The sequence below is a fragment of the Manis javanica genome, chromosome 10 (genome assembly GCF_040802235.1).
Source record: "Manis javanica isolate MJ-LG chromosome 10, MJ_LKY, whole genome shotgun sequence".
Lineage (NCBI taxonomy): Eukaryota > Metazoa > Chordata > Mammalia > Pholidota > Manidae > Manis > Manis javanica.
Window position 1 is genome coordinate 118,674,709 of NC_133165.1, and position 23,330 is coordinate 118,698,038.

Sequence of the window (23,330 nt, forward strand, 5' to 3'; positions counted from 1 at the left end):
GGCCTCTCCCGTGTCACTCTCCTGGGCCCTGGCCTCAGGAGCACCATACCCCCAGCTGGCTAGCTCCTCCTCAGCCGCCCTCCTCCCCGACTGTGGCGCCTTCCCTCTCCCCACACCTTAACCGTGGAAGCCCAGGCCAGGACACATCCTGTCCAGAGCACTGGCCTCCCAACGCCGCCTGGACCCGCCTGCGTGTCGAAGGCGCAAGAGGCTTAAGACTGATGGAATCAAGGAGCGATCGGTGAGTCCAGCCAATCAAGAGGTAACAGGTGTAAAAATGTAAGAATAGGGAAGAAAAACTTTTTACATATTCAAACACTAAGAGGTGTTAAGAACTTCATGGCAATACATTAGAAATTTAGATGAAATGGACAAATTCCTGGAGAAATACAAATCACCAAAACAGACACAGGAAGAAATAGAAAATACACATAATTCTCTACCTAATAAAGAAACTAAATCTGAATTTAAAACCTTCCCATAAAGAAAACCCCAGGGCTAATGGCTTCACGGGCAATGCTACCAAACTCTCAGTTTTGTGCAACTTATCTCCAGAATAGAAAAGCCATGGCCACAAAAGGCCACAAATAGCCAAAGCAATCCTGAGAAGGAAGAATAAAGCTGGGGGAATCTCGCTCCCCAACTTCAAGCTCTACTACAAAGCCACAGTAATCAAGACAATTTGGTACTGGCACAAGAACAGACCCACAGACCAGTGGAACAGAATAGAAGCCCAGATATAAACCCAAGCATATATGCTCAAATAATATACGATAAGGAGCCATGGACATACAATGGGGAAATGACAGCCGCTTCAACAGCTGGTGTTGGCAAACTGGACAGCTACATGCAAGAGAATGAAACTGGATCACTGTCTAACCCCATACTCAAAAGTAAACTCAAAATGGATCAAAGACCTGAATATAAATCATGAAACTATTAAAACTCTTAGAAGAAAACATAGGCAAAACCCTCTTGAAAATAAACATGCGAAACTTCTTCATGAGCATGTCTCCCCAGGCAAGGGAAACAAAAGCAAAAATGAACAAGTGGAACTATATCAACTAAAAAGCTTCTGTACAGCAAAGGACACCATCAGTAGAACTTTGTAGGCATCCTACAGTATTGGAGAATATATTTGTAAATGACTTATCAGATACGGGTTAACATCCAAAATACATAAAGAGCTCATACACCTCAACACCCAAAAAAACAAATAATCTGATTAAAAAATGGGCAGAGGATCTGAACAGACACTTCTCCAAAGAAGAAATTCAGATGGCCAACAGACCATGAAAAGATGCTCCACATCGCTAATCATCAGAGAAATGCAAATTGAAACCACAATGAGATATCACCTCACACCAGTACGGATGGCCGGCATCCAAAAGACAAACAACAACAAATGCTTGTGAGGGTGCGGAGAAAGGGGAACCCTCCTACACTGCTGGTGGGAATGTAAATTAGTTCAACCATTGTGGAAAGCAGTATGGAGGTTCCTGAAAAAACTAAAAATAGAAATACCATTTGACCCAGGAATTCCACTCCTAGCAATTTACCCAAAGAAAACAACTTCTCAAAAAGACAGATGCACCCCTATGTTTATTGCTGCACTATTTACAATAGCCAAGAAATGGAAGCAACCTAAGTGTCCATCAGTAGATGAATGGATAAAGAAGATGTGGTACATATACACAATGGAATATTATTCAGCCATAAGAAGAAAACAAATCCTACCATTTGCAACAACATGGATGGAGCTAGAGGGTATTATGCTCAGTGAAATAAGCCAGGCGGAGAAAGACAAGTGCCAAATGATTTCCCTCATTTGTGGAGTGTAACAGAGAAGCAAAAGTGAAGAAACAAAACAACAACAGACTCACAGACTCCAAGAAGGGGCTAGCGGTTACCCAAGGGAAGGGATGTGGGAGGGTGGGTGGGGAGAGAGGGAGAAGGGGGTTGAGGGGCATTATGATTGGCACACATGGTGTGGGAGGATCATGGGGAAGACAGTGCAGCACAGAGAGGGCAAACAGTGACTCTGTGGCATCTTGCTGGACTGATGGGCAGTGACTGCAATGGGGTATTGGGGGGGACACGATAATATGGATGAATGTAGTAACCACATTGTTTTTTCATGTGAAACCTTCATAAGTGCATATCAATAATACCTTAATAAAAAAAGAAAATAAATAAGTAAAAATGCATTTAACTATGAAAAAAATGGGATAATATAATCTACCATTCCACAAGGCTAGAAAGGGAACAGTAGAAGACAAAGAAAGTAGAAGACAAGAAATAATAAAAATAAGAATTCAACTAAATAAAAAACAAATGTATCATGGAGAAAATCAACAAAACCAAAAGTTGGATCTTTGAATTTTAAAAATTGATAAACCTCTAGATGAGGAAAAAAGAGATAACACAAATTACCAGTATCAAGAATGAAAAGGGGGACTTCATTGCTGATTGTAGAGATGTTAAAATGATAATAAGATATTACAAACATCCACATGCTGATAATTTAACAGTTCATGTGAAATGAACATTTTCCCCAGAAATACAGCTTACCAAAACTGACAAAAAAATAAACAGAAAATCTGTATACGTTTATTTCTGTTAAAAAAAATTAACTCCATAATAAAAAATGTCTCCCACAATGAAAACGCCAAATTAGAAGGCATCACAGGTCAACCTCACCAAACATTTAAGGGGAGAAAAATACCTTTTGTCAACCCTTTCACTGAATAGGGAAATACAAAACTCTTTACAACTCTTTTTAGGAAGCCATCAATTTAATACCAAAATGTCACAAGAAAATTACAAGAAAGGAATAATACAGGCCAATTTTGTTCATGAAAGTAGATGCAAAGATCTTAAATATTTGTAAATGAAGTCTGGGGATTTACGTTAGAACAATACAGCATGACTACATGGGGTTTATTCCAGGAATATAAAGGTGGTTTGATATTTGACAATCCATCAACATAATCCACATTAACAGACTAAATGAAAAATATATATTATTTCCTCAATAGATGCAGAAGAAAACATGCTATACACATAATAACTACTCACTTTAGAACTCTCAGTAAATCAGGAATAAAAGGAACTTCCTTTAATGCTTACAGCAATATCATACTTCATGGTGAAATACTGAGTACTTTCCCCCTGTGGGGAGAGGGGAGATATCCATTATACCACTTCTATTCAACATTGTTATTATACTGAAAGTACTAGCCAATGCAAGAAATGATTGAAAAGATTTGTAAAGGATGCTTGTATATGTAACTAATGTAAATTAATCTACTAGCTATTAGAATAAGTAGGTATATTTAACAAGGCCACCAAGTTTCAAGTCAGTATTTTAAAATCAATTATATTTCTATACACTAGAAGTAATTAGGAAAAAACTAAAAAATGTCATTGCCAACATTAAAAAACATCAAATATCGGGGAGTAAATCTAACAAAAGACATATGCATACATGTACACTGAACACTACAAACAGCTGACAAGAATTAAAGAACTAAATTGTCACAGATTGGAAGACTCAATTGTTAAAATGTTAATTCTCTTCCAAATAGCTATCAAATACAATGGAATCAACATTAAAATCTCAGCAGGATTTGTATGTTGGGGAGAGGAGTTAAATTAACAGTTTGATTCTAAAATTTATATGGAAATGCAAAAGTTCAAGAAAACCTAAATAAATCTTGAAGAACAAAGTCAGAAGACATATGAAATATTAAAACTTATAAAGCTACTGGAACTCAAACAGGGTAGTATGAAGTAAGGATGGACAGATAGATTAATAGAACAGAATGGAGAACCCCAAAATAGGTCTATCCCTCTTTTTCCACAAAAGTGACACTGCAAGGCAGAGGCGGAGTCAATTAGGTATTTATATGAGGAGAGAATGAACATTTACCCACTGATCCCCTACCTCACGACACTCAGTCCCTATGAACTGTGGATCTAAAATGTGAAAAGTGACCTTGTAAAGTTTCTAAAAGAAAAAAAGGATACTATCTTCTGGACAATGGAGTAGGCAAAGATTTCCCAAAAAAGCTTCAAAAAGCACTAACTGTAAAAGAAAAGATTGACAATTAGACTTCATTAAAATTAAGAGGTTTGGATTATCAAAAGGAATCAGTAAGTGACCAAAAGGGCCAACCACAGACCGCCAGTGATATTCACAGTGCACCGATCTGACCGACACCCAGCGTCCCGAATACACAAAGAATTCCTACAAGTCAGTAAGAAAAGACCCACAACCCAATCTACTAAAGGCCGAAGGATCTGGACCAGGCTCTCCACAGGAGCCCCAGATGGCCAGTAGGCACCTGGGAAGGCGCCCGGTCACCCGGGAAGCCACACAGAGGTACTCATATACACCCACCTAGTGCGCAAAGTGACAGCGACAATGCCAACTGCAGCCTTGGATGTGGGGCAACTGGGACCCATCCTCGGGCCAAACCCCATTTGGTGGTGTCTTGTAAGACTCAATACGGCCTGCCCTAGATTCGGCAATTTTGCTCCTAGGAGTTCCCCACGAAAATGAAGGCCTGTCTCACAAAGAAGCGCGCACAGGAGTTTACCAGGAGAAAGGAAAGGGCTCTCCATCGCCTCTGGGAGACCCCTGAGTGCAAGCACATTCGGTTTTCCACCGGTTTCCCAGGAAGGCGGGCTCCCAAGTTGACCGGCTTGAGGGGCGGTGGGTAGGGGGAAGTAGGGTGGAGGGCAGGGGGTGTCCAGAGTAGGGGCATGGAGGGCAGGGTGGGTGAGAGCAGGCGTCCTGCCCTGGGAGCCTGGCGGCCCTGGGTCTGGTGGGCGCGGACACTGACTGTTCTCCTCTCTGGGGTCCTCTTCCATTGCGGCAGGGAGACAGCGCCTTCCCTCCACCCGGCTGGATGCCGCCGCTCTGGCCGCTGCGGGATGCGCAGGCCTGGGGCGGGGGCGGCCCAACGGCCGCGCAGGACCAGCGCGGGGGGTGTGGGAGGCGGGCCCGCGGCCGGGAGGCAGGGGTGGGACCGGGCCGCCCCGCGCCGGGCTTTCGGGGCCACACAGACCCTCCCTGGTGGTCAGAGGCCCCCATGTCAAAAACACCCGAGGGTCACAGTCGCCCCTCCCAGGGACGAGCCCGGCGCAGGCTCCGCCCCGCAGCTCCCACTCCCGGGGACCCCGCGGGACTCCCGGAGCCCCAGGTGCAGGTTGAGAGGAACGAACAATTCTGGAAGATTCCAGGTGTATTCGGGACAAGGAGATAGCGCACTGACTCTCGGGCATGATTTTAACTGAAGTAAATGTTATTCTCATACCCAGACTGTCCCTGCACCTTGTTGGGGGTGACCCAAGACACAGGAGACCCCCAGCCCTGGGCTAGACCTCCGGTGAGTGAGGATCAAAACACACTACTTACTAAGGGATGGAGAAGGCAGGGAATGCCCAGTGGCGGCCCCGCGAGGATCCCCGCGGCGGGGGTGCAGGGCCAGGGCTGCGGACTGGGGCGGCTCCCCGTTCCGCGGAGGAAACGGGGGTGGCTCGGGAGTCCTCGGGATCACTGGGGCCCGCGCTGCACCCGGTGTCGCACGCCCCCTGGACGCCCCATCTGGGCGTCCTGCATCTTTGCGGAAGGGGTGAGTAGAGAAGATCCAACCACCCTACTTGTGCCCTAGCTTGGTAATTTCCAAAACCTAGATATCATCTTTATTAGGTTTAAAATAATCATTTTGCATTTAATTTCCCAAGAAAACCCAAAAGTGAGGTTCTGCTCCCACTTTGAAGTGGCTGTGGACGACACAGCGCGGTGTGGGTCGATCCCTCGAGGGGCCCCCCCAGTCCCTCTGCGGTCTTCACGGGGAGACTCCCCACCCCAGACAGACCGCAGGGGTTACATAAAGCTGCTGAATTAGCAGGTGGCTGGCCCTCCTAAGCTTTACCTCTCAATTTTTCCAGAACCTGGGCAAGGAGATGCCTGGGCGACCCACAATTAAACAGGCCATTATTTACATGTTAGCGTTTATTAGGCAGTATTAAACCATATTAAACAAAAATGTAAATAGAAACATAAGTATCAATTTAAAAACCCCATTTGTCTGCATTTTTCAAACTCTCTTTGAAATAAGTAAGTGCAAGCTTGTATTAAATCCCCAGGTGCCTACTCTATGCCAGCTCTAAGACTCAGGCTTTCTGGACCCCGAAGAAGTTGCCAGCATCACCTGTGCAGTCCCTGGGACCCTGTTCCGGCTCCAGAGAAGGCCCTACCTGGCCTCCTTGCCTGGGAGATTCCGGAAGAGCAGGCAGCCTGAGCTACAGCAGGAGGTCTGCAGGAAAGAGCCGCCTCATGTGCTCATGCTCACGTGGGAATGTGGCCAAGGCATTAGCCTGTCTGGCCCCTAGCTCTGTCCTTGTCCCTTGGAGCTGCCCTGGAGTGTGAAAGGGGCTGCTTTGCCCCTTCACCCAGCAGCCAGCCAGGGCTGAGGACCACACTTCCTAGGACAGCACTCTCCGAGTTCCAGTTGCCTTACCTGCACTCCTGTTTGATTGAAAATGGCCCGACTTGTCCTGAATACTGTGAGGACACTCTAGCAGCCAGTCACTTGTGCTCAGAGGTGAAAAATCAGGGTGGATCCCCAAATTCCCCTCACAGGTGTGCCAGGTCTCACTGGCCAGTCCCAGCCAGCCCTCATCTCCTGGGGCACATTAATGTGCCTCAACTTAGCAAAGAGCAAACATTAGCATCTCCAGCACAGGGCACTAATCTCCTCATACTGGAAGAAAAGAGACAAAACCTATTAAGTATGCAGCCTTCTGAATGAAAGAACCTGTCCAGAAACAATTCCTAAGACAATTAACATTTCCACTTTGAGAAGGCGCTCACTCGTGGGAATTTCCTGGTGCCCATGTCAATTGAGAGGAACTAACAATTCTAGAAGATTCCAGGTGTACTCGGGACAAGGAGATAGTGCACTGACTCTCGGGCATGATTTTAACTGAAGTAAATGTTATTCTCATACCCAGACTGTCCCTGCACCTTGTTGGGGGTGACCCAAGACACAGGAGACCCCCAGCCCTGGGCTAGACCTTCGGTGAGTGAGGATCAAAACACACTACTTACTAAGGGATGGAGAAGGCAGGGAATGCCCAGTGGCGCCCCCGCGAGGATCCCCGCGGGGGTGTCTTGCATTCTGAGCAGGGTAATGGGAATGGGAGCAGAACTGACAAGGCAGGTGGGGGGCCTCAGCTGGGTCACCAAAGCCATCAAGACAGAGCTGTGGCCCTGTCAGTTTTCAGGCCTTTGGACACAGCCCCATCCCAAAGAACACTGAGCTGCCTCTCGCTGTGTGGGTCAGCCGTAGTGTGGATGTCGGCGGAGGGCTTAGTGGCTGAGCCTCCGGGGAGCTGGGCATCCACAGGCTGTGCACGACCTCAGGACAGGGACTTCACCACTGGGCAGGCAGGAACCTTCTGGAATGGCCGGGTTTAAGTGCAGGCAGAGGGCAGGAAGTCAGGCACCGGGCTCTCATGTGGACAGGCAGTGGGTATGGGGGCTGCCCTGTGCCATCCTGGGGAGGGGTGGCTGCCCTGGCCCTGAAAGGGGCAGGTGCTCCAGGCTCTGCTCCCATCAAGAAACGGTGCTCGCAGGCTGGGCTGTGCCTGGGCACAGAACAGCACCCTGGAACGGGCAAAACCATGCGGGATGAGCTCAGCCCACATGCTGTCTGCACACAGTGGGTGCTCGACCAAAGGGGCAGGGAAGCGGGTGCGGTGTGGGGGCAGCAGACAGGGCAGCAGCGACCTGAGACCCTGGAAGGCCCAGCCACAGCCCAAACCCCTTCCTCAGCTGGGGTCCTGGGGCCACCACTTGTGTCTCAGCCCAGGAAGCACAGAGTCACCATTTGCCTGTTTCACGTCAAATTACCACCAAAAACGAGAGCTCCGCCCTGCAGCCGGCTGCCCTCTCAGAAAGCAAGTTAGAATGTGTTAGCGCAAGGGGCTGGCACCCCACAGACTCGTGACGGGTCTCCCCTCCCGGGGTCACTGGGCCATCTGCACCACGACAGCCCGCCATGCTTTCTCCTTGTCAAACTCCTTTGGGGGGCTGCTGGCCACCTGCAACCGAGAGGCGAAGTGTCACTGCTCCCAGGTCACTCGGCGGCAGCAAGAGCGGGGGCTCTGCTGACCTGGGGGCTTTTCCCAGGCTGTGGCAGGAGAGGAGGCACCCAGCCCCTGAGAGGGAGAAGGAGGCGTCTGCCCACATCCTTCACGCCTGTGCCACCCCCACACCAACAGAGCCTGGGGGGGAACTTTTTGGAGGCCCCACATGCTGACTCTGAGTGACTAGGAGGCTGCTGTGGGGCTGTCATCTGTGTGACAGCCGAAGGGGGGGCTTCACCCCAGCACCCGGCAGAGCAAGCCTCTGCACGCAGTAGGTGCTCAGTGAATGCTCACTGACTGGGAGGACGACACACACCGCAGTACAGGAACATACCCGAGGTAGAGGGTTAGGACCCTCCAAGCTCTTCCTGGGTGGCAGAGGTCGGGTGTCCCCACAGAGAGTGTGCAGGCATTGGCCAGGGGCCTGACACGCAGACAAGGAGGACACTTGAGGCAGAGGTCCCCAGAGACCACCCAAAAGGGAGGAGGACAGCTGCCAGTGCCCCGAGCCCCCGGAACCAGCAGCTTTGGAGCCCGGGGGAGGTGCATCCACTCCACCCCATGCCTTGCTGTCCCCACACAGAACCAGGGTGGTCTCATCGGGGCCCAGCGGCAAAGCCAGCCTCAAAGGAGACTGACCACCTGGGGTAGAAATGACATCTGCAAGGTGCAGGGAAGGATGGAGGCCAGGTCACCCTGGGCAGGCGGCCCAAGGCAGGCGTGCATCCCAGGGAAGAACAGGGCAGCCCTGCAGAGGCTCAGCCCGTACAAGGGCCCCGAGCTGACAGTGCTAGCGTGCTCTAGGATGCCACAGGGAAGGGCCCGAGTGGAGGCCTGGCGGCAGGAGCGTGTATTCCACCCTCGAGGACAGGGCCTGGGGACAGGGCCTCGTGGGCTGAAGGACAGTGGGCAGGTTTGCCCAGTAAAAACACCGCAGGACAGGTTGGGCACGCGGACAGTCCCGCCTTTCAGCTGTGTGGGGAGGAAAAGCAGGACCCGGGCAGAGGATCGTCCACGTTTGTAAGAGTAAAACTGGAAGCACCTGGTCCACACGGTTCTTGGGTGCCCGTGTTTCCCTAGCCTGGGACGGATCTCAGTTCGAGATTTTCCCAGGGTGCTTTAGACAATGAAAGGACGCAAGAGGTCGCGAGGGAAGTCCCTGCCTCCCGGGCACTCACCTCCCCCACGGGGCGCTCCCGCGGCCCGGTGTGCGCGGCGCCGTGCGCGCCCGCCTTGAAGCCCGCGCACTGGATGACGGTGCCGGTGTTGAGGCCCGCCTGCAGGAGCAGCTCGAACATGAGCAGCAGCCCCAGCGCATCGGAGGGCTGCGGTGGGAGGAGGGGCCGGTGACCGTGAGGCCCCGCCTCCCCAGGCCCCGCCCCCGAGACGTGCCCACCTCCCCAGGCCCCGCCCCCGAGACGTGCCCATCTCCCCAGGCCCCGCCCCCGAGACGTGCCCATCTCCCCAGGCCCCGCCCCCGAGAAGTGCTCACCTCCCCAGGCTCCGCCCCTGAGACATGCCCACCTCCCCAGGCCCCGCCCCCGAGACGTGCCCACCTCCCCAGGCCCCGCCCCCGAGATGCGCCCCCAGAGTGCAGCAAAAGGTGCCCAGGTGCCCTGCTGGAGCTCCTGTTATCAGCACCACGGCAAGTACGTGCATCATGACGGGAAGTGTTAGTTGCATTCAGCGTTATTAGGAAACAAAATTTGGGACCAAAGGGATGCAAAATAAAACAACATAAGTTAAGACAAAAACCCTAGAACATATAATTCGTACTGGAATTACCAGTGTAAATTCAAGATCTTTAAAATCTGTATTCCTCAGCTCTGTCCACTAAGAGGGCTTAGAGGCAATGATGGCCCAGTGGAGTGAGCACACAGAGGCCCCAAATCTTGGCCTCTATGTACCATTCCCTGGCCAAGGGACCCAGGCACATCCTGGGCAGGGCGAGGTGAGCCTGGGCCACCTGGGTGTCTGCCCAGAGAAGCTGGGGGCTGCCAGGGAGCGCCAGGAGCCCTCCAACAGTAACGAACAGCCCCGAGCCCTGGGGTGCCAGCTCACACAGGATCTCTCCTCACTCCTCCCTTAAATGCAGCTCAGTTGGGGGCCAGCACCACTGCTATGCTGCCCAAGAGGTGAGCGGGGCCAGGGGATACCATGGAGCACTTCCTCCCCAAAAGAGGGGATCCCCGGGCTGGCAGCCGCTGCTGAACCAGGTGGGGGAGCAGCACCATGTGCCCCTGAACCCACTCCTGCTGACGCCGTGGGGAACACACTGGCGGGACCATCTCCCAGACAACTGGCCTACATTCCAGCAGGTCGGTGTCATGGGGAAACTGTGGCCGTCCTGACCTGGTGCAGGGTGCAGGCTCAGTAGGCCCTGCCCCAAGACTTCAGCCTGCAGAGCATATTCTGGGAATGATCCCTGAACATGGAATGTGACAACACGGGATGACTTTACCTGTCTTAGGTGAGGCAGTGGGGTTCGTGGCGCCTCACTTTTAGAATTGCCAAAGTATTTTAGGGTGAAGGGCCAGACACCTGCCACTCACTTTGAGATGGTGGGTAGGCCAACTGCACTTGGCTCACCACCAACACACATGCACCTACAGACAACCCTAAGCCACTGGGGAGCTCGCATCTTACTGCAGAATTCCTTCAACTTTTCTGCATGTTGGAAATTTCTCACAATGAACATCTGGGGGTAAATACCATCTATACTGGAAGGCATGTAAGAGATAAACCCAGCACTGCATGCCTGAGTCTTCAAGACACAGTAACTGCACGTCGCTGAAGGACTATAGAGAGGCTGGAGGTGTGCACATGGAAAGGCTCTCAATTCTTCTTAAATTTATCTAAAGCTGTGTGATTCAGATAGGAATTCCAGTGGGGCCACTCATAGAACTTGACAGGTCAGTGATTCTAAAACATGAGTGGAAGCAGAAAGGGCCAAGGAAATCCGAGGGGTCTGGGAGGAAGGGGTGTCCAGGTGGGCTACAGGGCTACCTGATGCCAGGAAGAACGGCCCACTCACAAAACCAGGAGCAACCTGAGCACTGGGAGCTGGAAGCAGAGCTGGACCCGCCGGCAGTGGATAGAGCGGGCATCAGGGAATGGTGCAGACGCCCGGCTGTGGGCCTGGCCTCGTGCTGTATGTAGAGCCGGCTCTGGGCAGGTCAGACTGCAAAGCCCATCCTGGCCGGGCGGCCTCTGGTTCAGCCACCTTCCCAGACCCATGCCAACGGTATAGCTGAGCACTGCTTCTGCAGCTTCACAACAAAGGAAGGAACGCGCACCTTGATGGAGGGTGGGTAGTCCCTGAAGACCTCCATGATTTTCGGCACACTGAACGACAGGTATCCAGAGGCGGTGAAGAGCAGCGGGGCTGTGAGGCTGCAGATGGCAATGAGCACCTCCACCTGGTGGGAAGCAGACAGGAGCAGGCTGCCAGAGCCCTCAGCAGATGCCCGCACAGTGGGAGCTGCGAGGAAGCGCGTCTGGGTATAGCAGGGAGCGCCCGCTGGTCTTGACGGGGGTTTTGCACTCTACTCTGACTTAAGCCTCTGCCTGTGCACATGAGTTTCCTCAATCTTTGCACAATTCCGCCCTCTGTTTGTTGAAAAGGTAACAGCTTGAATTGTTGGCCCCCTCTCACTGCCTTTAACACCTGTTCTTGAACCTTCCAGAAGTCTTCCCAGGACACCCAGTCGGGTTCAGAGCCACACTGCTAGAAGCACCTGGGCCATACTTGACCCAGGCAGCGGCCACGTGGGGCATTTGCAACACGGGTATCCCGCCCAGATTCAGTGGCTGTCCCTGTGGAGCTGCTGATGACCACGACAGGCAGCAGGAGCTAGAGGAGCATCTCCTCACGCTTGTGCTCCTGACCCCACCCAATTGGGTCCCTTGGTGCCTGCAGATGGCCGGCTGCCCACCGGCCCCACACACTTAGCTGCCTTCACTTACCAGCTGCGGGCTGGGGCACTCTGCTGCCACATGACTGGCGATGGCACTTGGGAAGCACTGAGGGAGAGGAGAGACAGGCATCAGGGGCAGCAGCTGTGGGCTTGGTGCTGCCCCCTGCTGCCCCGTCCTGTGCAGCGCCGTGGCCAGCAGGGAGCGGCTGCCTGCGGGGGGCCTCCCGAGGCTCTGGCCCCTGGCTCTCCATCCTCATCTGCTCTCCCAGGCAGCTGTGTCTGCTGGTCTCCTGGATCAGGGACACCTAGGCTGACCTTCGCCTGCTGTCCCCCTGATGCAGACACCCTGAGAGGGCACCCACTGGCCACAGGCAGGCCTCGGCCTGCATCAGTCCAGCATTGCTTCATGATCAGATTCAGGGCATCCCACCCACCTGCCATGCTGGCTTCGGCCACTGGCCCGGCCCCCAGCCCCTGGGTAACCAGTAAACTCCCCTCTGTTTAAGGAGTTTGGTTTAGCTCCAGACCATCAGGGCAGAGGATGGTACACACGTCCTCTCCAAGGTTGTGCCCTCCTGCCATCCACCTGTCACCATGGGCTCAGGTGCACAGCACACACTGCTGTCCCAGCTAGTGACCCCGTGTGCATCTAAGCCCTACTTACCCACCCTCACACCCACAGTGGAAAAGGAAATGCCCACATGCTGGGCAGTAGCAGACTGCTCCCCTCAAAGCCCCGGACACTGGAGGGACACCTGCATTTGTCAGGGGCTCTGGCTTGAAGGCGAGGGGTACAGAGGTGGGCTCAGGATGGCGGGAGGAGGACTGGGGAGGGGAGCAGATGAAGGAAGGTGGAGGCAGCAGCAGCTTGTGCAGAGGCCCTGGGGTGGAGACACATAGGGGCCTGGGTGGGGCCCGAGGGAGCCGGAGTGGGTGTGGATGGGACTGTGAGGCAGGTGGAGCTGGGCAGCAGGCTGACGGGGCACAGGTTTGCTTCTGCTCAGTGTAGCATGGCCACTGCAGTCCCTGGCATGGAACGTCCCTGGGGAGGCTGCAGGGGGACAGGCACTCAGGCCCCCAGCCCTGGACCTCTGCCTGGTCTGTGTCCTTGGCCTTTCCCACTGTCCCCCGCCAGGATGGGGCAAGGAGAGCTGGCTCAACCCACCTGGGGAAACCCCACCCGCGCGCTCCCCCACCTCCCTAGGGCCTCCCCAGGGGTGATGTGGACTGGTCCAGGGAGGAGCCTGAAGCCAGCCAGCGCTGCATATGCAAACGGGAGGTGCTGGCCTCAGGCAAGGGCTGTGCCCCACAAGCTGTAGTCCAGCTAAACATGAAAAAATATTCAGTTACATGAGTAAACTTAGAATGACTTATAAAATGATGAAGGACCATATTTAAAATAGTGACCGTGTAGTAAGTACTTACCACATGTTAGGCGTTGTGCTAAGAAATTACTAGAGTAGTATTAAATGTAAAAGGGTAACATATATATCACATTTTATAAAATATATCACATTTTAAAACAACATAAGTGTGTTATATATTATAAAATTATATAAGTATTTTTTGTGAAAAATAATACAAAAAATATAAAATAACAATAGCAATTAATATAAAAGCAGTTCACCAGACTCATTTAATCCTCTGCTCTCAGGGCCAGCGAGGACCTGCCCGGCCCCCAGCCCCCACCTCCCCTCCTGAAACCCACCCGGACAGAGCTCACAGACAGGCCACGGCCAGCCTGATGGGGGCAGCCCAGGGCGGGGGCCAGCGATTGTGCGGCCACAGCGGACCAGGGCCACCCGGGATATACTCACAGCCACTAAAATCCAAAAGAATGTCACCGAGAAGTAAGGGCGGGAGGCTGCGTCGTCCAGGCTCAGAGCAATGGCCCCGCCCAGGACCGCAGAGACACCGGCGGTCACTTCGATGGCCTGCAGGGGCAGGCCGGGAGAAGCTCAGCCAGGAGAGAGGGGTGGGCCCCAGAGTCCCCGGAACACCAGGGGCGCTGAAGGTTGCCGGCAGGGTAAGGAGGGCGCGAGGGTATCCGACGGGTCAGGGCAAAGCAGCCTGCCTTGAAATGTGATGGTGACTGATAAGGGTACCAGAGATGCTTATTTACAGCCCAGGTTCATGAGAGAGGAAGGCAGAGGCTCCCACCAGTTCAAAGGAAGGGAGGGAGGCAGGAAAGGGCATAGGAAGGGGAAGACAGAAACGTGTTGGTGATTATTCTTGAAGATAATGGGCAGAATTCAAAGGCCACAGGTAATGAGATTTAAAAAATAAGATACAGTTACATGTTGTTTATAGAAGCATAGGAAATACACAGACAAGGAAAGTTTGAGGGAAAAAAACACATCAAGCAAGTGTTAACCAAAAGATAACTGATGTAGGTAAATTAAACCAGTCAGTACAGATTGTATGGCCGATACCAAAGAAAAGAGATTCACTGGACACGATTCGAAACGTGTATGTAATTAAAAACATAGGCTCCAAAAGTCTCTGGCAAAAAACTACCAAGCTACGAAAAGAAACCGGTAACAACACACTCAGTGAGAGGTTTTAGCGGCTCTCTTTCAGCAACAGAAAAGGGAATAAAAGGAAATTTGGAAACAACACAGGGTGGCCGCGATTTGCCCTCCAACCAGGCCCCTGGAGAGAGGGTCCTCGGGGGCAGCAGGTGCCCATCAGGACAGCCTGTGCCGCGGGCACGCACACGCCCAATAAGGACCAAGGGAAGGAACGCCCTCTTACCGAGTAGGATTTCAGGACCCGAGCAGGAAACCGCACTTCGTACAAAATGTTGGAGCTTTCAGAGATGAGACCCTAAGAAATAACAGCGTCGTGGAGCCAGCCGCGGCATGCGGACGTGCCTGGGGTGCCGCGGGGGCTCGGGGCGGGGGCAGCGCGCTGTGAGACACCAGCTCCTGCCGCTAGTGGATCTTCAGGCATGAGAGCAAAAGTCCAAACATGCGATCCCGGCCCCGCGATACCAGTTTACAAGGCGATGCTGTCTGCGGACTCAGTCCCTCCGTGTGACCCTCTGAGCTGGGGTGACCCTATCACGCTCTGGAGGAGTCGGGCTGCGTCCCGTCTCTGTCCCAGCAGCCAACCCCCACCCCAGACCCCAGAGTGCCCTGGAGCAGGCCAAGCGGCCCGCAGACGCGCCTTCCCAGGTGCCTGCAGAGCCGGGCCTACCTTCTGCTTGCAGGATGCCTCGCCGGACCGTGCGGAGATGATCACCGTGGCTGCCATCAGAAGCTCCAGCAGAAGGAGCAGAACCAGATTGAAATTTATCTGCCAAAGGACAACATGGGGTCTGTGAAGCTGGCTTTCTTTGCTTTTATCCTGTAGCCTTAGGTGCCTGTCCGAAGCTCTGGGCAGCTACTTCTGTCCAAGGCTGGATGCCTTCTAGGTGCGTGGGCCACACACCACCTCTAGTTCACACTTTTTTGTTGTTGTTGTTTTAAACCATTCTTAGCTCAAGGATTGGACATGGCTCTCGGGCTGTCATCTGCTGACACCTAATCTAAACCTCCCTTGTGTTTGCCCTTCCTGGGTATTTAAAGAGCTGAAATCTTTCTTTCACATCAACACCTGCACATGCTTACAGCAGCTCTCTGCATAATTGCCAAAAATGGGAAACCCAGGGTCTTGGGGGATTAGGACCATCCCACATCCTGATTGTGTTGGCAGGTCCATGGAGCCATACCTGTGTTAGTGTTCAGAGGACAGCAACCTCAGAAGACAACCTAACCACCTGACACAGAAGGCAGACAGGGAGAGCCCGGCCCACCCTCCTCCGCGGGGCTCACACGCTGGCTGCTCCTCCGGCCTCCTCACCCTGGGCCAGGTCACCCCGACCGGGCAGGCCCTGGGCCCCGCTGCCCACTCTCATCACCCACACCAGCCAGTCCAGAGCTGGGCCCTGCCCATGTCCTTTCCTGTGGAAACCCCCGTGGCCCCTGAGGCTCCTCTGTGTGCTTCATGTGCCAGAGCAGCACACCCACAGGGCAACAAACAATGCCCTCAGCGTGGTGTGGCTCTGCCCTGGATGTGTCCCACCTCTCGAGCCCAGGAGAGCAGAAGTGAACTGAGGGAGGGAGTGAAGCAAGCCTGAGCAGGGGGAGCGGGCTCGAGCCAGCGGCGGACTCCTCTGCTGTGGCCTCCCTCTCAGCTCGCCTCTGCTCTGCCAGGCTCGAGATCCCGCGGGCAGGAACAGATGGGACAGGAGCCCTGGCGCAGTCTGGCGCAGGTGGTGGGCGGGGTGGACGCTGCAGTCTAGGCACTGGGAGAGGTGGCACAGTGGGCCACGCTTGAGCAGAAGGCTGAGCAGACGAGGTTTCGTGTGTTACAAGGTTTCGTGTGTCTTTCACAATTTACCCACTCCATGTCCCTGGTGCTGTTCCAGGTGATTGATGCGCAGTGGGTTGCCTGCTTTGCTTTGGGGCTTCTGCCACCATACGTGGTGCTGCTCGGAGCCACACCTCCCAATCCCACGTGCAAGTGTGTCTGTCTGCACCCATGGCAGGTGAACACATAGCCACAGCGTGTGCATGTCTTCAGAGGCACCTGTACTCTCCAGACTGCCCTCCCAAGGGCCTGCGGCAGGCTTGGGAGTGCCGGACAGAGGCCCGCCTCCTGGACCCCTGCCCGTCAGATGTGGGCCAGCACCCCCACAGTTTTAATTATCTACACTGGTCACTAAGCAGCTGAGCGTCTCTCCAGCTGCCTGCGGCTGCCCCATGTCATCTCCTGGCACACCTGACTTTCTCTGTAGTGGGAGGTCCACCACACTGTGGAGCCAGCTCTTCATCCTGAGACTTCACCGCCCTTCCTTAGCGAGCACTCCTTGTCTCCAGGGCGGGTGGGCAGGTGTGTCTCAGCACTGGGACCGCCTCGGCACCCGTGGCACTGCTCCCAGCCCACCTGCCTTGTTGGGGACCTAAGGCAGCTCCTGGCTGTAGGGGGAGTGGCCAGCCTGTCTTCATGGGGCTCCTGCCCTGGCCTTGGCTCACTGCCCCAGCCACTGGGTCCCCCCTGCACTGGCACCCCAGGCCCAGGGTGTCGCCACCTCGCTGGCTGGGACATTAGGGGAGATGCTGTGATTCTCAGTGAGGCTTTGTGATTTCCTACAAAACCGCCTTGCAGACCTTTTGTCTCATTTAGTCTCTGGAACTTTACATGTTTCTTCCCACGCAATATGTATATTTAAATTACATTTTCTAAATGCTCTGTTATGGCACACACAGTCATTTTATGCTGATCTTCACACCCAGCACCCTCCTTCCAGGCTTCTGGAGATTCCAGTGACAAGCGAGTAGGAAATCCTCTCTTCTGCAGAGGTTGGTAGTAGGTGTCCCTTCAAGGCCTGTGGGTCTGCTCATTTCTCGTGCCTTTTAAGCCTGGCTCAGACTTTCTTGGGGCCCCCTCATCCTTCTACCAGTCTTAAAGTGTGTTCAACATTTCACACAGGCAGGGGGCTATTTTTGAGACATATTCAATCGGGTCCTTGTTTTTGTCTGGGATTCTTCTCTTTCAGCAACATCATTTAAAAGACAAGACTTTTCCCTTTTCTCAGTGGTACACAAGCAGTGTGTCTTATGATCAAGAGCATCACAGGCTGATGAAATATGTCACTATGAACTGTTATTTTTTAAAAACTGTTGTAGAAAAGATTGTGTTATCAGTAAATCCATTTACGGAATCAATAAGAATTAATTAAAAACAATTCTTTTCTTCAGAAGCATGTGTAAAATCCTCAATATTTTTCAGACTCAAGAGTTATGATGCACATTTAACTGCATAGCTACGGCGCTTTCGCGATGCAACGGATGGCCCTCCTGACGCCCACCCTGGGGCCCAGGGCTCAGCAGGCTCCGTGGGCCCAGAGCGCAGCCCCTACATCAGCAGGAAGGCAGGGAGGCACCTTGGGGCCCGCCTCCCTTTCTCATGACTCACGTCTGTTGCTGATGGGCTCAGGACAAGTTTGCATCCAAACCAGATTAAACACGTGGTGGTGACAGCAAACGTGGAGACAAACAATATCTGAAAGTTGGGAATCTGAAACGCAAGACAGCGGGTTATTCTCCACTGTGTAACTAGAGAAGTGGAGGTCACATTAGACCAAATCCCAGGTCACTGATCAAAAATCCTAGAACTCTTAACACTTACGAATTAGCTGGGTGGGTGGCCTGCAAGCTTGGGCCTCTCTTGGCTGGAAGGGACAGGGCACCCCATGGCGGGGGCCTAGGGCTGCTGTGGGGTGGCAGAGACACATCCCACCCACACGCGAGTGCCCACAGAGGGCCCGGGCCTGCCCCCCCCGACCGCTGGGGCAGCACACCATCATGCCTCTTCCACGGCTGAGGGCTGGGCAGCTCCCCCACCCACGGGACAGGACAGGAGGCTGCACTCACCACCTCAGTGGTCCTCCTGGAAATGGCAAAGCTCGCAACGGCTGATGGGATGCACTGGGAAGAAACAGAGCCAGGTGAGCAGTCACACGGTGCCCTAAGAGCACTGGGGAAGACCTGGGACACGTCACCAGCCCACTGGACGCATGTGCCTTTCAAAATAAATTTATCCTGGAAGAAGCTTTAACTTTTCAAAAGAGATGAAAAGATATCTAATCATGAGGACCTTCCGGCTGGACATTCTCGGAAGCCCAGTGCGGCCTCTTGTGCACAAGCCTAGGGCTCCTCTTCGCTGAAGAGTTGCCCATGAAGGGAATCTGTCCTGGGAATCTCACCCGAGGCCCCACTTTGATCCCCACAGGAGCCAAGGATGAGGAAGAGGGTGAGCATGGGGTGCCAGGGTGGGGAAAGTGGCCAGAATGAACTGCACGGACCTCTCGGGGACACCTTGAGGGCCACACCAGGTGCCACTCTGGGGCAGAGGGCTGCAGACCCCACAGTGGGAGCAGCCCCAGCCATGGCGGCAGAGCCCCCAAGACGAATGGCAGTGATCTGAGGGGGCCCCAGGGGGAGCAGTGAGACCACGTGACTTGCTTCCCCTCCTGTCATCTCAGGGGAAGGGCACAGCCAAGAATTTTGCCTTGCCCTGGAGCCATCTGGGTTGGAGGTCAGAGGTCACCATCACCCCCAAGAGCTGCTCCAGTGGTGAGGACAAAGGGCTACCTAGAAGGTTCCAGAGAGAACCGTAGGGGTGGGTCAAATTCTTTCAAGGGGTTTTGTTCTATGGGAGCAGAGGCCGGTTGACACAGGGGCTGGGGGACAGTACAGGGAGCTTGTGTCTGCTTGTGCTCTAAGACACTGAGGGTGCTGATGGGTCCCACAAGACCCCAGGGGCCATGCACCTTGGCCTCCCGTGGCTCCCATGAATCCAGAAGCACGCACGGGCTTTGGGGAATGGTGGGGGTATAGTCCCCAGCTGCAAAGGGCGGGCTCCCTGCCAGCTCCCAGGGTGGTCCGAGCATCATATACTGCCCGTTTGAAGTCAGAATGCCATTTCTTGCCCAGGAGTCTGTGAGTAAGACCCAAACCTGCTTCTTCAGTCATTTTCAAGAGTAACAAGTCCTGTTTGCAGGTAAAGTCACACAAAGAGATTTTGAATGAGGAGCAAGTGACCCTGAAGGGAAAATCTGGAGCAGAGAGGCTGAGGTGCACAGCCCCAGCCTCCGGCACCAAGGTGCCACCAGGGAACGCCGCTTACCGAGCCTGCAGCACAGCGCAAGTAATCCATTTCAGAAGGAAACACGTTCCCCAGGTAGAGCGAGAACCCCGACGTCACCAACAGGCAGCTCTGCGAAGCAGCACAGCTCAGGTCACACCACGGTCTTGCCCGGAGACTGACGGCGAACACCCGGCCTCTGCCCACAGCCTGGATCCCACCAGACCTGACTCCTCCCTGGTATCACTACAGCCTCATACTTTTTGGGAGAGAGCAGCTCTGTCATAGTTTAAAGCAAGAAGTGGTGCCTCTCTCCAGAAAGTGCTGTCACCCCAACATGTACAATTTCAGGGCCTCAGAATCCCAACCCTGACCACACCTGCTCAGGCCAGAAGGACTCCTGCAGCCCTCAGGTGCCATGAATGTCTGCAAGGAAATGTCCCAGGACCCCAGGCAAGTCCTCTCAAATGTTTGGTGTCCTCCAGCCTGCCCCCCAGCTCTCTGCTGGCCCAAGCCCTCCTCCCACGCTTCCCACCTCGGGACACTGTCCCACCATTCACTCTGCCAGCCAGTGGGCCGCCCTGGGAGCACAGCCCCTTCTCTCCATCTTGAAAGGCCACCCCTCCAGGAGTTGAGGGTCCTAGAGGTACTCTGAGGTGAGGCAGGACCCAGCAGTCAGCGTGGGCCCTGGGCTGTTCCAGCCTTGGTGGGACACAGAGCAGCCGCGGCAGAGGCCAGCAGGCTGATGTGACAGAGAGTCGTGAACTGGAGACTACAAGGCTGTGTAGGACCCAGGAGCAGCTGCTTCCCGGGCCAGCTGGAGCCACACCCAGGCCAGGGGATGTGTGAAGGCAGGCCAGTGGCCCATGGCCCTGTCAGGGAGTTACTCACCCCCATCAGCACAGAGAAGACCCAGGTCTTGTGACTGAAGCAGAGGGGCAGCCTCGTTGACAGCTGGAGGTCACCAGGCATGCCCTCTGGTGCGGCGCTCCCTGCCCCTGGCCTTCCTAGCTCCTCCCTGCACAGCTCCTCCCGGGTCATGGAGCCTGGGGGACAGACGCCGGCATTCACAGCCTCAGGACAGCTGCGCTGGGAGGCCAGTCACCTCTGCTGCCATTCCTTTATTTGTAATTAAGTTATTATTTTCTTTTGATCACTTTGCAAAACCTCTAAAATACATTGTCTTCAATAAACACTCACTTTTAGGTTGTTTCAGTAAAAGAAATAGCGTTCATACCGAGTGAGGTATGAATTTGAAGAGCAAGCTCTTAGTTCTACAGTGCAGAAAATGGTCTGGACTTCAGGGTCTAAGAGCCTCACTCACCCAGTCCTCCGGAACATTCCCACCTTCCCCAGCAGCATCATTCATGTGCTGCGACCTTTCCAAAGTGTGTTCATGTGCTCAAGGTGGCAAGTGAACCCAAGATGGTCAAGTGGGCGCCCACTAGACATCTTGGTGTCTGCCTGCTTACCTGCGGGGGTTCTGGGCGTCAGGAGTGCTGGTCTGTAGGTGAGGGGCTTGCTTGCTGTTAGCCAGTCAGCCTGCCTTGGGCTCCCAGCAAGAACTATTCACAGACAGAACAAAAGCCCAAGAAAACTGCACTTCAGTGGGGGAAGGAGGGCTGCCTCCTGAATTTCAATGAGGAACTGCAGCGCGGTCCTGGAAAGCTCTGTGGTGGCCGCATAAGCAGTGGCCGCACAATGGCTGGCTCAGAGCGCTGCTCGGCCAGGTCAGCAACACTGGGGAGGTTCCGTCACACAGCTCTCTCGGGCACCAGAGCAGGTACCTTGGAAGAAACAGCCGTACCTAAGGAAGAACTGCCATTGACCGAGCACAGAACCCGGCAGGCCAGAGCGCCAGGAGCCTTCTTTTGAAACAAGTAACTTATTCAAAGGCCTTTTCGCACATCCTTTCAAGCAGACTTTTCCCATCCTGTGATCATATGAGGAAGGTCTCCCTTTGCAAAGTCACATACACACTTGCACACCCAGCTCGGCTGGCATGGCCCCGGAGCTGCTTGGAATTCTGGCCATTGGCCCTTTATTTCCGCTCACTAAGCAGAGAGAAAGGACGGGGAATGTACTTTGCCCAGAGTCACTGGCGCGCTGACAGTCACAGCAACAGTCTTTGTGCACATGGGAACCATGAAATGCCCACACCAAAGCATTCTGAACACCCAGCTCCTCAAAGCAGAGGCATCCGTTTCAAATCATAGGGTGCTCTGTTGTCTCAGTTTAAAGGTTAGAGTTAATTTGCACACACTGTAACCTGTGAAAGTCAAGAGATTTCAAAGAGGTTGAAAACCCTCCCAAACATCTTTACTAATTTTAAAGTAATGCACAGAATTTGCTGGGATTGGTCCAGCTGGATCAAACCCTTCGTGTGTCTGCTTGAAGAAGAATGCTAAGTTGATTTCACCATTTCTGTGCCTTTCCAAAGTTGTTCTATTAAAAATCCAATCACGTTGCCTTGAAACAGGGACTGTAACACAAATTTGTCAAGACCCTAGAGTCATAGTCACTTGAGAAGTGGTTCCTTGTTTCCATAGCAATGCTAGTTTTGAAACAAGTCCTGTTCTTTCTTTCATACTGTCTTCAAACACATCATTGCTCCTAAAATGTACTTCTTCCCATCTGTCTGCTGAGGTCCTACCCATGCTTCAGCATTTACACGGCCATTCTGCAAATATTTATGGAGGGAACAAAGCTGGCCCCATCCTTCCTACATGGAGCTTACATTCTGATTGGGGGACAGGTGCACACAACACAAATACATTAGTGTGTTCTGTGGTGACGCACCTGTTCTCCACGATGGAAAGTGGGGGAGGGAAACGAGGGGGTGCAGTTGGGGAAGTCAGGGCAGGCCTCACGGAGGAGGAGGCATTTGAGCAAAGATGTACAGAAGGTGGGGAGAGGAGAGGCACAAAGGCCCTGAGGTTGTATAGTTGGAGGACAGAGGGCAGAGCGATCCCGCGGGGTCAGGTGCAGGTGAGGCATCCAGGTACAGGGCTCCTGTGGATGTGGAGACAAACTTGACTTTAACTCTGAGATGGACCGAGGGTGGGTTCTGGGCGAAGGAGCATCCAGCCACCTATGAGGCGAGAACATCTGGCTAGGACTCAGGTGGAGGGGTGGGCCGTGGAAGGTGCCTGGATTCTGGAGAGATTCTGAAGAGCTTGTAACACCACCTACAGTCAGCCTGACCTGGGGCAAGAGGGGCAGGAATTCAGGCAATTGGACCTGCCTCACCTAAGATGGAGAAGATGGTGAGGCAGGTCCAGGGGAAGGTCAGGAGGCTCATTCTGATGATGAGGTTCAGATGTCTGTGGGGTGTCCAAGGGGACTGGAAGGCAAAGTCTCAAATCCAGGTCAGGCTCAGGCTGACGACTCCAAGCGGCAGTCCTGTGAAGGGCAGTCCCCTTTGCTCCGGCCACCTCTTCTCCAGGTCCCTGCTGGGAAGCCCCACCACGGCTCCAGCCGTGTTGTGATTTACACGTTTCTGAAGGAATGCCTCTTCCCACCTACCCAATAAATGCCTGGGAACTTCCCATTCCCATGTGTACTCCAGGCCCAAGGGGAGGACTTAGCCGTGCTTCCTAAACGTTTAAGGAATGAGTAGCT

At 53.5% G+C, this 23,330-nt stretch overlaps 2 protein-coding genes across 8 annotated transcripts in view; both read right to left on the minus strand.

The window, feature by feature from the left end:
• Positions 1-4,979, minus strand: part of TTLL8 (tubulin tyrosine ligase like 8) — a 46,318-nt gene extending 41,339 nt beyond the window's left edge. For both annotated transcript variants that reach the window (XR_012121681.1, XM_073214071.1), the window contains exon 1: positions 4,848-4,979. Coding sequence is in view for 1 of the 2 variants with exons in the window: in XM_073214071.1 (XP_073070172.1) it covers positions 4,848-4,875 (28 nt within the window). In the remaining variant the exon portion in view is untranslated. The remainder of the gene's footprint in view (positions 1-4,847) is intronic.
• A 1,025-nt stretch (positions 4,980-6,004) lies between these two features.
• MLC1 (modulator of VRAC current 1) lies at positions 6,005-21,705 on the minus strand. Of its 6 annotated transcripts, none has more exons than XM_017667831.3 (12): positions 21,182-21,640; positions 20,601-20,755; positions 19,752-19,841; positions 18,497-18,550; positions 18,039-18,140; positions 15,276-15,374; positions 14,832-14,903; positions 13,895-14,011; positions 12,127-12,183; positions 11,457-11,641; positions 9,339-9,485; positions 6,005-8,115 (listed from the first exon to the last, which is right to left on the minus strand). In XM_017667831.3, the coding sequence occupies exons 2-12, from the start codon at positions 20,748-20,750 to the stop codon at positions 7,977-7,979; spliced, it is 1,212 nt and encodes a 403-aa protein (XP_017523320.1). In that variant the 5' UTR covers positions 20,751-20,755; positions 21,182-21,640; the 3' UTR covers positions 6,005-7,976. The 6 variants fall into 6 exon arrangements, with proteins under 6 accessions (XP_017523320.1, XP_017523322.1, XP_017523316.1 ...); XM_017667833.3 differs by having other exon boundaries at positions 11,457-11,579; positions 21,182-21,614; XM_017667827.3 differs by lacking the exon at positions 6,005-8,115 and adding an exon at positions 8,351-8,584 and having other exon boundaries at positions 11,457-11,579; positions 21,182-21,689.
• Positions 21,706-23,330: the final 1,625 nt, after the last annotated feature.

Bases quoted from the DNA above. Each gene is read 5' to 3' on its own strand.
- MLC1 (XM_017667827.3), bottom strand. From the start codon at position 20,750: ATGACCCGGGAGGAGCTGTGCAGGGAGGAGCTAGGAAGGCCAGGGGCA. The intron at 14,904-15,275 runs GTAGGCCCGGCT...GTTATTTCTTAG, and splicing joins AGGCATCCTGCAAGCAGAAG to GGTCTCATCTCTGAAAGCTC. The intron at 8,585-9,338 runs GTGAGTGCCCGG...TCTGCGTGTCAG, and splicing joins GGGAGCGCCCCGTGGGGGAG to GCCCCTGGCCAATGCCTGCA.